Genomic DNA, 15298 nt, shown 5'->3' on the forward strand with positions numbered 1-15298 from the left:
GGCAGATTCTTTACTACTGCGCCACCTCTTAGCTTGAGCTTCCCTTTATCTTCCTAGAAAAAAAGAAACTAATGTTTTACCTTTGGTTAAAGGTAGTTTCCAAAGTCCATTTTAGTCTTAGGTATAGGTATGTTTTGTTGTATGTCAAAGGTCATTTAAATCCAAAGTGCTGGCAGCTTGCAAATATCCCTAATGCAACTTTATTTGTCCAGACCGATATCCATGCATGTATATCAGGAAACAAAAGGATTAGGAATTAGCAACTACCACTGTGCACCTCAGGCATCAAGTGTATTCTCTGAATTTTAACCACACTGTGGATTCTGTTTTACAGCATCAGTTGTTTTATTCAAGTTTTATTCTTTGTTATTGATTATCAAGACTATTCCTTCTACCTTATTTTATTATGATTCTGTGGGTGGAAAACCTTTAAGAAAGAAAATGATACATGTTTTTCTTACCCTCAGATTTTAGTCTTTATCTCTGTTTGCTTGGCCATAGGCACATCAACATTTTCACCATTGTATCCAGAGTCTTCTGAAATAAAAACACTATTTTTACAGTATTCTCATGAATCTATCACCCTAGTATCTTAATCATGTATTTCAGTTCAGTTCAGTCGTGTCCGACTCTTTGTGACCCCATGAATCACAGCACGCCAGGCCTCCCTGTCCATCACCAACTCCCGTACTCAATATAAGCTGAAATACAAGAACTTTTATTATATATAATGTTTCCTAGCTGTGAACAGAACAACCTGTGCTACCAAATGAGCCACAAGAGATATAATCACATGATTTCCATCTTCATTTCTGGAACAAGGTGAGCTGTATGGATGTATGTACATAGTGAGTAGAAGTAATCAAATGTTTTAAGATGTGGTGCACTCCAGTGAATGTTTTCATTCATACTAAATGTCATCCTGCCTGTACACTTCTGGTGATTGCTGAATGGAGCTAAAAGGGCTGCTTAATTAGGCAATAATAAGACTTTCACCAGAACAGACAGCTTCTTATTGTATCTCCAGGACCAAAACTTAGAGGCCTGCGTTCTTAAAGTGATTTTTTTCATCATCAAGCAATCAGGTCTTTGTTGTTGTTGTTATTATTTTATTTTTATTTTTTTGTAATTTTTTATCCTGGTCCTGACCCTCTCTCTTTTTTTAAAATGCCTCAGAATTTCTCTTTGTGAATTGAAAGTGAATTTTAAATTACTTATATCTTTGAATTTTGATAGTTCTTGGCTCTAGGGACATTTTGTCCCTTCAAAAAGTTGCTCTCACTGACTTGAGTTCAGTGGTACTATTTGCACCCTTTCAAGTTTATTTACGTGGTCCAAATCTGGAGCCCACTTAGTCAGACTTGATGCAGGAATAAATAGAATTGCGAGGGCCTGGAGGCGGTTCATGCGTGCCTGCTCGGTTGCTCAGTTGTGTCCTACTCTTTGCAACCCCATGGCCTGTAGCCCGCCAGGCTCCTCTGTCAATGGGATTTCCTAGGCAAGAATACTGGAGTGGGTTGCCATTTCCTTATCCATGGAGGTGGTTCATGGGTTGCTTATCCCAACATGAGGCTTGGTGTGGTGTGGTGCCCTGTGTTCTGGGCCTGGTTCATGGGGCTTTGAGATCTCAGGCAGGAGGCAGCCCCCGTTCGGCAGGTACAGGGAACTGTGTGGGTTAGGAAGCAGACCCAGATTCACATGTAGCTGACACCTTGTATTTACCTTGCCTAAGCCTCTTGTCCACCTCTGAAAACAAGTCATCCTTGCTTTTCTTTCCAGGTTACAGATAATAAAAACAAAACTAGACGTACGGGGTACAGACCGCAGCTTTACATAGGGCAGGTGCTCACATGGGACTGTTTTGCCTGGATGGATGGCTGTCCCATCCTGCATCCTGCTCCTTCTTTGTAGATGTCAGTCTTTGTTTTTGGAGCTATTTTACTACTAAAAAAAAATAATCAAAAAGTAAATATTGGAGCAGAGAGAGGGGAAGGAGGAGTCAACGAGTGAGAGGATGGAAAGTGGAGGGGGAAAGAGTTAATGGGGAGTTAGCAGGGACCCAGGGGGGTGGGTGCCAGTGATGAGAGGATAAGAGCAAAATAGGCCACGTTGGCCAAATTAGCATTTTCTTTCAACATTTTACAAGTACCAGGGAATGAAGAAAAACAGGTCTAGTTCTCCCAGCTTCTATACAGCTGTCCCTGTGCCCTTCAGCCGGTCTCCTGTTCTGTCCCTCACGGCCTGGCTTTTCTGAGGCAGGGCCCCAGGAAGACAAAATCTTGTTAATGTTTTTGGCACATTCATGATTTCAAAATTAAATGAAGTGCTTACTTTTTTCTTCTAATTCTTTTTTTTTAGAAAGAAAATGTAGCCTTTGGATCCCTGTTGCTTAGTGACTGAACCTTTTGTATAATTGGTCCGAGGAGGGACAAAGCATACGAGAATAAGAGATTTGGTTAAGGATAGGAAGGCAAAGTTCAGGTGCAGAAACTAGTGGGTTGGGAACTTTTGGAGCAGCCAGCAGGCCTGGGTGGTAGGGTGGGGCCTGAGAAGGTGAAGGTAGAGGAGAGGGCCTTAACCAGGGAAACTGAAGGGAGGCCAGATAACTTCAACTGCGTTTAGAGCCTCCCTGGTTAAAATGTCTGTGGCACTGCATTGTGTGAGCCGGTTGGGTGGTTTTTTTTCTCTTTGTCCCCTTTCTGGTTTTGCTGGGTCATAAGTTGCCAGGGCAGTGCTTTCTTTCTGCAAATCAGAAGGAAATGATACAGCAGAGTTTAGTGTAGTGTAACTGTATTTGCTAATGAGTGCTTTATAGTTCAGCTCACGGAACTGATCGAAACTGATCAAATGTAACACGGAATGATCAAATCTCTGAAAACAGGGTTGAGTAGCTGTCATTACTTGAGGGCAACAGAGCCGACTGGTTGACTGTCCCTAACTGCCGTCCTGTTCTCTTCTGCCCTGGCATCACTGTTCGCTCTCTAGGGCTCAGACATCCCTTCCAGAGCAAGGCAGTCTCTGGCCAAGCCTGAAATCCTATCGCATTTTCTACGTATATGTGTATTACTTTTTAAATTGCAAGGGAAAAAATAAACATTATCTTTTAAAAAAGAAAACTGGGTACATTTTCCAAACACATTTCCCTAAGCGATTGCTCTCAAAATTTAAAGTAGGAGACTATTCATGACTGTTGGCTATTCTTCACATGTTTTCATTGACTAGATGATACCAGAGCTTCAGTGCTCTCATCCTAGAAACACCAAAATGGCAATGAAATGGTTCCTGAACAGTTTTACTGATGTACATAATTTAATGTCATGCTGTGTAAATAATGTGATGCTTTTGTGGTGCTGACTTCCTGGATTGTAATTAATCTATGAGTTTGAGCCCTTTAAGGTTATAGTAATAATGAACTTAGTCATGTGGTTGGATTCTTTTATGTATAATTATTTTGTGTTCCCCACAAACATGCGTAATATCATTCCTCTAAAATTGAGTACATGTGGGTTATGAATTAGGATGCTCCTGGCCTGAGCATGCTTTAAAATTATGCTCACATTGGTAAAATACCCAGAACATGGGAGGAGAGGAGTGGGAGTGAAGTTAGGACATGAGTTCTGCTGGGTTTGGTGATGGGGAAGTGGATAAAATGCCTTTCTCTGAGCCTGGCTAATTTCAATAAGTATCAAAATGAACACAGGAATTTTGAATATACAGAGTCAGCTAAGAATGCCAAAAAAGTCTGGGAGATTTGTTAACAGCAGGTCCTAAAGCAAAGTTGAAATACTGCTTTAGTTTTCCTTTTATGACTCCAAATGTAGAAAGGGAAGGACCCTTTTCAACAGAGTGGAGCAGAGGCGCTGGCTGGAATGTTAAGTGGAAAGTGGCAGGGCTGGCAGGTAGGTAGGAAGAGAGAGTTCTTTGCCGGGAATTAGCTGTGGGACTTTGCAAAAGTCACAGCCTCTTGCTAGAGAGACTGAAAAAAACTGTACCAAAACCTCATCTAACCTTCACAACCTTATAGCTCATTGAAGAAAAAAAAAAATCGGAGACCCAACTCTGCCCTTCTCACCAAGGACTCAGTTCTCCCGGCTTCCCCAGTGGGTACCTTGCATGGTGGAGTGGTAGACGAGGAGAAAGTCTGTCCCTGCTCCATCCTTTGGAATAAAGGCTTAGGGTGATCAGGTCCTGAGTGAACTTTCTATCCTGTGGAGATCCTTCAATAATTTGTCCAACTATTTTAATAGATTGAGTGCTTAGCTGCAAGGTCCTTCTCAGCCTTAAAGCCTTTTTAGGAGGGGTGTCTGTATTATGAAAAGACTCTTTGCGGCCCATGGACTGTAGCCCGCCAGGCTCTTCTGTCCATGAGATTTTCCAGGCAAGAACACTGGAATGGGTTGTCATGCCTTCCTCTAGTGGATCTTCCCGACCCAGGGATCAAACCCGCATCTCTTATGTCTCCTGCATTGGCAGGCAGGTTCTTTACCACCAGCACCACCTGGGAAGCCCATCTCTGTACTCCTTTTTGCCTCCCCACCACAGAGCTTCCCTGAGGAAGAAACACCTGAAATGTGTCCAACTCAGCCCAGTGTCCTGCATGGCAGCTCGATTGCTTTGCCTCTTGGGGATCACAGTCATGGGTGTGATGGACAGACATTGCCCACTTCCATGAATACCTTTGCCTGTACTTCTAATACCCTTTCAGTTCAGTTCAGTTCAGTCGCTCAGTCGTGTCTGACTCTTAGCAACTCCATGAACCACAGCACCCAGGCCTCCCTGTCCATCACCAACTCCCGGAGTTCACTGAAACTCATGTCCATCGAGTCGGTGATGCCATCCAGCCACCTCATTCTCTGTCGTCCCCGTCTCCTCCTACCCCCAATCGCTCCCAGCATCAGAGTCTTTTCCAGTGAGTCAACTCGCCGCATGAGGTGGCCAAAGTATTGCAGTTTCAGCTTTAGCATAAGTCCTTCCAATGAACACACAGGATTGATCTCCTCTAGAATGGACTGGTTGGATCTCCTTGCAGTCCAAGGGACTCTCAAGAGTCTTCTCCAGCACCACAGTTCAAAAGCATCAATTCTTCGGTGATCAGCTTTCTTCACAGTCCAACTCGCACATCTATACATGACCACAGGAAAAACCCATAGCCTTGACTAGATGGACCTTTGTTGGCGAAGTAATGTCTCTGCTTTTTAATATGCTATCTAGGCTGGTCATAACTTTCCTTCCAAGGAGTAAGCGTCTTTTAATTTCATGGCTGCAATCAGCATCCGCAGTGATTTTGGAGCCCAAAAAAATAAAGTCTGACACTGTTTCCACTGTTTCCCCATCTATTTCCCGTGAAATGATGGGACCAGATGCCATGATCTTCGTTTTCTGAATGTTGAGCTTCAAGCCAACCTTTTCACTCTCCTCTTTCACTTTCATCAAGAGGCCTTTGAGTTCCTCTTCACTTTCTGCCATAAGGGTGGTGTCATCTGCATATCTGAGGTTACTGATATTTCTCCCGGCAATCGTGATTCCAGCTTGTGCTTCTTCCAGCCCAGCGTTCCTCATGATGTACTCTGCATATAAGTTAAATAAGCAGGGTGACAATATACAACCTTGACGTACTCCTTTTCCTATTTGGAACCAGTCTGTTGTTCCATGTCCAGTTCTAACTGTTGCTTCCTGACGTGCATACAGGTTTCTCAAGAGGCAGGTCAGGTGGTCTGGTATTCCCATCTCTTTCAGAATTTTCCACAGTTTACTGTGATCCACACAGGCTAATACCCTTTAAGAATTTGTTTTTAGTTGTGTAACTTGGGAAGGCTGCACCATTTTTCATGTATTACCTTCTTGTTATTTTGTCTTGTTATTGGTTATTAGTATCTTAATGAAGAATGTGTTCATTGTTCTGTAATGTCAGCCTCTTCTTATTTAATGTCAGAATTTAATTAATAATTGCCTCTATTTTCTTTTCTTGATAAAATCTTATTTTGTCCATATATAACACCATATAATGTTTGTTTTTTAGCCCGAGAAATAATTTTGTAGTTATGTACTTGTGTTCCTCATCTGAAATGTGTTTCCCACTGATCCCTCCTATTTTTAATTTTCTTTCACTTTAAAACAGTTGCCCTACCCATGAGTATTATGGGTCTTTTGTTTAATCCAGAAGCAACCACTTTTCACCTTAGGCTTTATTTTATAATTTCTCTCCCTTATTGTTTGATTTTCCTTACTGTTACAAAGCAGGGTGACCGTGTGATGTTTGTGACAGAAGAGGCCTGGTAGGGGTTAGATTCCTCCTAAATTAGCCACTATCAAAATACAGCTTTTTGGGGAGGGGTGTTTGGGGGACAACGGGTACATGTATATGTATGGCTGAACTCCTTCTCTGTCCACCTGAAACTATCACAACATTGTTAATCAGCTCTACCCCAATACAAAATAAAGTTAAAAAAAAAAAAAAGGTTTTGAAAACCTTCTATGTTTTTGTATTGACTGCATGATAAAAGTATGCGTTCCTGTTGGTCTTTAGATTCTGGGCCATGTTTCTAGCTTTTATTTACACTCCTCTTGGGTTTGGTACAGCTGAGAGAATACTTGAAATATGCTGTAATGTTTGTTACAACTCTGCAGCTGGTTACATTGTACCTCTGCAATTGATTCTTAGGCTACAAGTTAGTATTTTAAGCTATCCTAGAAGTATCCCAGGGACGGGGGAGCCTGGTGGGCTTCCGTCTATGGGGTCACACAGAGTCGGACACGAGTGAAGTGACTTAGCAGCAGCAGCAGCAGCAGAAGTAGCAAGTCTGTAGGAATCTAACCCTGCCCCCAGTAGTTTTCTTTCTCCAACTTTTCACTCTTCAGAAGCTAAACCCGATTGAAAATGTGGCTGTCTCTGCCTTGTGATGTTTAATATTTTAGATATGGAAATATGGGAAGCGTAGATGTGTGTACAGATAATTCCCAGTTTGAGAACTGGCAAATAAATGGCAAGAATACACCATCTGTGGCAAAACGCAAGTCCTACTTCTAATGATAAAACTATTTTACTTATATCTAGTGGATGTTTGTAATATCCTTTCTATTGGAAAAGTATGTTCCCACTTTGACCTTGAGAGAAGCTAGAGTTTAGAAATGCAGTGGGTAGAAGTGGGGTAGAGGGGCGCTTCAGGGAAACTCCAGAAAGTAGTTCTGTTCGTCAGTTCCCCAGTGGTTTTTTCTTTTTTTCTGTATACTCTCAGACAGTAAACTAATTAACTTCCATAATTAGCTTATTGAATGATTTAACTTTATCTTTCTCATAAGAAAACACACTAAACCCTTAGTATTTGTTAAAAATGTATGGGAAAAACCAATCAGAGTCTTGTGAGGTGAATATTTAAACGCCGAATGGTTTTCTTCTTGAAGGAAATAATTTTTTAACTGTCAATAATATTTTACAAAAGATAACTTACTTTTGGGGGGGCTTGGGGTTGAAGGTCTTTGGGTTGTCATCCTGAAATGTAACAGCCAGATGCTTAAAAAATGGATTGCTGTCAACTCGGGAACTCTTTCGATTTTTCAAAAAGTATATTGCTGTCGGCCTGTTTTTTGTTAATCATCTTTCTTCAGAAGGTGGGTCTGGAGGGAAACCAATTTAACTACATTTTAGTTAAAAGAGGTTGTGGTTTTAAAATTTGCTTCAAATTTCATGGGTCCAGTTTTGTGAAGACATAATCGTCCTTGATTACACCTAGCACTCCCTCTTCTACCAGTTTGTACATTTATAGAATGCTGTTCAGTACCTTCATTTTCTATCTTGTATAGGTCTTTAAAGGTTTCAGGCATGTAAATCTTGTCACCTCAAAAAATAATTCGAGTCCCTAAAATAGGAACCATGTCTTTTTCTGATAAACATATTTCATCTGTTTCCTTGCTCCTTGCAATCCTGATGCATTATGCTAATAGATTTGAATTGTATTAAATGCCTTAAACCAAAATTCCAAGTGAAATTGCCCTTTGGGTACTTACTCTTTTCAGTGGTTTGTTCTGTTCTTCCTATTTTGCAAAATAATTTTTGGCTGGGCTATCCGACTGCACTAGAGCAGACAAAGGCAAAGCCCATCCAGGGATTGTATGTTACTGTTTTTGGTGATGGTTCTTGACTTATATAATTTTCCAATACAATCTTAAGTCGGTGAGAAGAGGGGAGGTGGGGGGGAGACAAAACCCCCCACCCCCATGTAAGTGAGTTTAAAATTTCAAAATAATGAAATATGTGCTGCCTTTTTGATTTTTTTTGTGGCACCCTAATTGTATGCTACAAAGATAAGAAAATCAGACATAAATATTAAAAGGCTTTACGGGCACAATTAATGAATTGAATGAGGTTACTAAGATTCCAGAGGGAAATTTTCAACACCTATATGGTTTATTTTATATACTCACAAGGTCTCCTGATGTGCACGACAGAATAAAAGCTAGGGACCAGCGAGGAAGGTGAAAAGAGAGAAGGGGAGGGCAGGAGCCCCAGCACTCTGCTCACCGGCCCACTGTGCCATTTTGCCTCTTCAGTCTCCAGTTTCTTTTCTGAATATTTGTGGTGTTTGCTTTGAAGTCAGTTCTGCATTCAGATCCCATCTCTCCCACCTCTTACTGGGTTACTGCTGGCTTCGGGGCTCCAAGAATGTGGGTGGCTTTCTCAGTTTCCTTGTTGTAAAATAGCAGTAATGTCTGTAGCAGAGTCGCAGCAGGGTTAGACTTTGTACACAGAAAGTGCCTCAAATATATGATTGTTTTAGGCAGCTACCATTTGCTGTTATCTGCGCTTATTCCTGCCCCCACCCTGGCACCCTTGTCCTCAGCACTGCCTGGCACAAAGCAGGTCCTCCAAGTGTTCCCTTGTGACGCGATTACATTATCTTGGAAGAAGCCATAGTCAGTTCCCGTGCAGAGTTCGTGCTGTGCGGCGCTGTTTCACTTCATGTCATGGCTGTGTTCTGGTCCTCAGTGTGCTTTCTCAAGGTGTCTTCCTTGAAAGTTCCGGAGGCTGGAACGCTTGGTGTGAGGCCCCCCACCATGTGCGTCCCCCTGGCCAGCTCTGTGCTGTCCTCGTGTGTGTGTTAAGTTGCTTCAGTCATGTCCAACTCTTTGCAACCCCATGGCCTGTAGCCCGCCAGGCTCCCCTGTCCATGGGGATTCTCCAGACGAGAATACTGGAGAGGGTTGCCATGCCCTCCTCCAGGGGATCTTCCCCACCCAGGGATCTGACTCATGTCTCCTGCAGCTTCTGCATTGCAGGTGGATTCTTTACTGCTGAGCCACTGGGGAAGCCAGGCCCTCCACAAATGTTGGTAAATGAGCTGAGATTATTTCCCCAGAAGCCCAACTGTTCAGGGCTCTGTGTTATTTACAAAATAAATTCATAGCTGGGAGAAAAGTGAGTCTTCAATTCACAGCTCCTTTTTTTTTAAGTATGTATACTCAGAAAGCTTCAAGGTGACAAATGCCAAAAGGTCTTTAGGCCTTGGAGAAATTTAATACTTGTACTGTGTCCAGGAGTTTTGAAAATGTATTCTGATGTGGTTCAGGTTGTGAAAACTTCAGGCTTGTTCATTTGTAAATTGGTTTTTATGGACGCATGTCTGCAGGTCTGTGTCATGAAATGTCGTTTCTGAGAAGGTGGTGATCTCATCTGGAGGCTGACAAGCCGCAGGTTCATTGACACTGGCACCGCTCAGGGCCAGGTTTCTGAGTTCCTCTGTGCTGGACTCCAGTGACTAGAACAAGTGACACTCACAGCATATTCCTGGTACTCAGCTGCTTCATGGCTGCCCAGGGATCTGCGCAGGGCAGGGTGCCAGTGCCTGTACTCCGTGCTCAATAGCAGGCACCTCGGCCCTGAATCACACGAACAGTCAGGTCGCCTGAGACTCTGCTCTCTTGATGCCTTGTTTGGGCTTCCCAGGTGGCTCGGTGGTAAAGAATCCACCTGCCAAGCAGGATACACAGGTTCCTTCCCTGGATCAGAAAGATCTCCTGAGGAAGGAAATGGCAACCCACTCCAATATTCTTGCCTGGGAAATCTCATGGACAGAGGAGCCTGGCGGGCTACAGTCCACAGGGTTGCAAAAAGAGAGTCGGACACCACTTAGCAACTAAACAATAATAGCAAGCTCTCTCTCAACCATGTTCAACATAAATTTCATAGTTTCATATTCTCAGTCATCTTTTAGGTAATTTTTTCTTTTCTTTTTTAGTCTTCTGTCTCATGCTTTATTCAACTTTAATTTTTTTATATAAACGATGACACTTGTACAAATATAATGAACATAAGTTCGCAATAAGAAATTATTCTTTTCTGTCTCCAAGGAGGAGGAGCGGTCTCTGTTTAGTGTAGACCACAGGCAGGCAGGTTGCATTGCTTCTTGAGACTTGTCTGCTGTGGGGGAAATGTTAACAGGGCTGCGTTTTCAAGGTGATGGCTACTTAGGGAATTGGGTAGGGGTCTTCCTGTAGCCCTGTTAACATGAACGACATCTCCACTGTGTGGAGGAAGCAGGGTATTCTCTCTGCTCCAGGGCTCTCCCGCTTTTCAGGTAAAGATCTTTAGAATAAATAAATGAAAATATACAAACATACGTACACATTTATATCTGTTACATTTGTTGTTAATGAGTTTTAATTTCTCAGGTCTTTAAACAAAAGTGTTTAAGGATTTTATTTAATAGTAGGTTTACTCTGTTTTGTAGATTTGAAGAAATTTAGATACAGGGCTTTTCCCCTGTATATTTCACCATTGGCTAAAACAACATTTCCACAACAAAGTTGCTCAGCTTCCCCATTGCCTTCTAAACAGGCTACCTTTCCCTCCACTTAGCATCATCACGTCCTCAGACCAGCAAGCCAGGTGTCCTAAGTGTTTCTTTCATCTTTGATCATGGTTTAGTAGAACGGATGCATGTGGGGTCAGGAATCTGGATTCTTGAGCTGGCTGTGCTCAAGTGATTCTAACTTTATCATCACTCATTTTTAAGAACACATGAATAGTCTTTATTTTTCCTACCTCCTATGCATCCTCAGGCTTTTGTGCCTTTTTTTAATGACTGTGCTTCTAGGGGAAGATCTGCCCTCATGTGGCATTTGCCACAGAAACCCTCCCCCCCTCCACCCCCACCGCCCTGGCCTGCATCCTCTGGTGATGTTTTTTGGCCGGAGACTATGACACCTCTGGCTTCATTCCCAGGTCACCATTAGGACAAACTCAACACTCACTGATCTTTACAGCCTGTAAAGAGAAGGAGGCATATGTTTACTGCACAGGGCCATTATGCTACAGGTATGGATCTCCTGGTAGAATGTGGAGTCAAAATCAGGCATGCATGCAGTATGCTCCACTTTAGAGATGACCTTCTTAATATATGTGTATATAGCGGTGTTGGTGGCTCAGACGATTAAAAAAAAAATCTTAACTGCAATGTGGGAAACCCAGTTTTAATCCCTGGGTTGGAAAGATCCCCTGGAGAAGTGAATAGCTACCCACTCCAGTGTTCACGCCTGGAGAATTCCATGGACAGAGGAGCCTAGCGGCTAGTCCATGGGGTTGCCAAGAGCCGGATGTGACTGAGCGACTAACACACCCATACACATATACAGAGCGGTGTTATACTTTGTCCCTTAAGAATGTTAAAATTGCAGAGTTTCTTGGTTTGTCTTTTTAGGAAAAATTCCTTGCAGTTTTTTGTCTGTAGTATATAGTGTCTCTGCTGTTGGAAGAGATGAAACATACTGTTTAGTCAGTGGCAAAGGCTAGTTTTGATAAGTGAATTTGTAGCAGTGGAGGTGTTTTCAGACACTTTACCAGATTTCTTCTTTTTTAATAAATAATTATAGTCACCCCTTTAAATGCCAAAGGACTTCAAAATAGTTCAGGCAAGTATTTATAATGCCCAACATTCTGTTTACTATGCAGCTATAACACTGGGATGCATATCTGTTTTTAATTTTTTTACATGTATTTGTTAATTTATTTTTTTTTTGAACTACAGGAGCTCTTACCAAAGTAAAGGAGAGTAGGCGACATGTGGAAGAAGGGAAGATGGAAGTCCAAAAGGCTGACGGCATTCAGGATCGCTGTAACACTATTTCTTTTGCTACTTTGGCTGAAATTCACCACTTCCATCAAATTCGAGTAAGAGACTTTAAATCACAAATGCAGCATTTCTTACAACAACAAATAATATTTTTCCAAAAAGTGACGCAGAAGTTGGAAGAGGCTCTTCACAAATATGATAGTGTTTAATGACTGGACATTGGATTGTGGACTTTTTTTTCAGTTCAAGGATAATTTCTACAGCAGAATACAAACTGCTATCAAAGAACTATTGCCAACTATCAGCAGTGGTACAAGGATGGTTTTGTGTTCAACTGAAACTGGGCTGAATATATAATTATGTAGGAAAGAAGCAGTTAATATGGTTATATAATAGAAACAGTACCACACATTGTAACTAAATTATACTATGTATGCCTACACTACCATTGTAACTTTTGGAATAATGAGTATACTATTTGCCTTATTGCTTTTTGAAGTATGGGTATTTTAGTGCATACTTTGTAGACCTCAAAACCCATGAAGGGTCTCAAAGAAGCTGGCTGGTTAAAAGCCTGCTGTGGATGCCTTTTTACTCTCATAGATTGGGATTACCTAAATTCAGCCTATTCTCTGTTTACAAACTCCAACTAGAGCAGCTATGCGACTTTGTGCCTTTAGACTCTTGATTTTTCATTTCTCCACCCCCTACCCCCTTTTTAAAGTAACCACAACTTTTCTGATGGAAAGAGTGAAAGGCCAGTGCACATAATGACAAACTGCTGGGAACCTCCTGTTGGCACTGGGGGCAGGGTGGGAGGATCAGCTGTCATCAGTTTGCCCAGTGAGTTTTGTCTCCTGATAGATGCTGGCGAGCACAGCGGAGGGAGACTCATGTTCGCCTTCAGATAGGGTGTCTGTTAGGGAAGAAAATGGTGCCACTCTGTTCCCTTAGATGCTGCAGTAGCCTAGTCTCTTCACTCAAGTGTCCTGGAAACTTGACGTGGAGATTTAATCGAACATGTCTTACAACCCGGAGAAGGGGTCTAATCTGTTGGGGACACGAGCACAGAATCAGTGACAATACACACTCGGTTTTAATTCTTAAGGAGAGTTTTCTTTTCTTTTTTAGCTTGAAACTTTCTTTTAATATTCAGTGTGTGTGTGTGTGTTTTAATGGATCTACACTGTTAACTGATTGAGACTCCACTGTGATTCACTTGTTTACTTAAAAACTTTTCAGGGATGTCTATAAAATTCAGTGTTATACGTGATGAAAAGTAATGTTGGTTGATCTAATGAGGGACCAGAAATAATTTCTACTATTCCAAATGCTGATGGAAAAAAGTAATTTTTTTTGAAGTATTGATAAGCCCCCTGGACATTTAACCTTAAAAATTACTTTAAGTATATTCTTTTATTACTGTAAGGGAAATACAAATGGCTGATAAATACCAAAAATATTCAAAAGCAGCTTAATCTAAAAAGCACAAAGAGATTTTGGTTTGAAATACCAGAATCTCAATGTTTTTATAGTTGCTGAGCTCAATAATGTGATTCTTGAGTTTACAGATTTAAAAACTGTCACTGAAAGGTTAAAGTGTCTACTGTTTTTAATGAAGTCAAACTTATGCTGCCTCAGAAATCCCTGGGTATTCAAGTGGTAACATAGAAGCAGAGAGGTCAGTTTGAAATGATGGTGAGTCACATTGATTAAAAGAAAAGGGTCAATTTGCAGATAGTCATACAAAGTGAAGGTTATTGAAATGATTTCTCAATAGCACATTTACTCTAAAAAGTAACCTCACGTGGGTTGAATTTTTAAGATCAGATTTGATCAAGATTTTATTCCTTAGGTAACTTAGAGCCAGATTTAACATCATGTGGCTTTTTCTCTACTACCGACATGTGGAACTGTAACCAAATATATTGTTCTCTAAAAAAATAACTTTCTCCTGTTGATTGCAAGATACAGTTCTATAAATGAAACCCATATATATATATATGTACGTTAATTTTATTGCAGAAGTTTAAAGATGATAATGATAGCATTTAATTTAAGTTTGAGTCTGTATTGGACAAATAAGCACTATGCTTTTCAAATGATTGGAAAATCATTTTTATTTGCCTCCTTTTTTGGACAGTGGTTTGATTTTTTGTTTGTTTAAGTAAAAATCACTAAACTTGTGCAATGGTAGCATGGAAATTATCTGAGGTGTCTTGTATGATTGTGCTTTGGCCAGGGTGGACATAATTCAAATTGTAAGAGCTGAAGATTAAAGAGCAAGAAGGTATAGGTTCATGCTGCCTATTTAGAAGAGAACTTTCATTCTTCAGAGCTACAGAACATGATAATGCCACTGATTCATAAGGGGTTTAAATTAATTCTGTGGGGTAGGACACCAGAATCATTAGTGTTCATTTTCATCTAAGATCTTTATCTCTCTAACGTTCTTGGTCCTATTGAAACATTTCAGTATACAAAAATACTGCGATGTTAATACCCAAGAGAAAAGCCATCATAATGTGTATGCTGGTCATTATGATCAGTGTGGTACCATTTTTAAAAATAAACTATCATGCTCTTCATGCCATTATTTGTCTTTTTTTCTGTAATTCATAATTTAAATATGTATTTAGAACAGGGCGTGCACTTGAGCCTGGCTTTGCTGTTTTAATTACAAACAGTTGTAGTTGTTTATGTGCTGTAACTATAATGCAGCAAGACTGGTTCTGCAGCTGTGCACTGGAACTCTTACTCTTCTAGACTCTCTTATCTGAAGGTGTATTTCAAACCTGGAATAAGGGAACACTTTGGAAAGTGAAATGGAAAGCCATTGCTCACTGGCTTGAATGGAGTTGAAACGGGGATGTTCTTGGGCTTCCCTAGTACTGTTGTCTTTACATTTATTCATAACAATGCAGCAATTTCTTAAATGCCAGTTTTTAATTGTCTTGAATTTTGCTGCTGTTCTCATCATTAAGGACTTGAAAAATGTTTTGGTCTCTCGGATGAAGCATGTACAGTTTATGTGTAAACCTTTAAATGTCATTCTTTCCTAAGTTCATTTTTTTCCATTAATTTTCCATTTGTGCTTTTCTTTCCTCAGAGTTGAATACCGTGGTTGATACTTTTAAATCCGTAGGCAGTATCTAATATTCTCATTTCCAACCTTGTCTTTGGCTGACAGAAGAAATAAAACAGGGTATTATTTATTTGTAGACTAAAAATAT

General features: G+C 40.9%; 1 protein-coding gene across 1 annotated transcript in view; it reads left to right on the forward strand.

Annotated features, from left to right (window-relative positions):
- The window catches only part of SNX18 (sorting nexin 18), a 30577-nt gene extending 15924 nt beyond the window's left edge, over positions 1-14653 (forward strand). The window contains exon 2 of the mRNA XM_055422054.2: positions 12021-14653. Coding sequence (XP_055278029.1) covers positions 12021-12274 — 254 coding nt within the window. The 3' untranslated portion in view covers positions 12275-14653. The remainder of the gene's footprint in view (positions 1-12020) is intronic.
- The last annotated feature ends 645 nt before the right edge of the window (positions 14654-15298 follow it).

This window comes from Moschus berezovskii, chromosome 18, assembly GCF_049115385.1.
Source record: "Moschus berezovskii isolate FMDL1 chromosome 18, NW_MosBer_1.0, whole genome shotgun sequence".
In the NCBI taxonomy this organism is placed as follows: Eukaryota; Metazoa; Chordata; class Mammalia; order Artiodactyla; family Moschidae; genus Moschus; species Moschus berezovskii.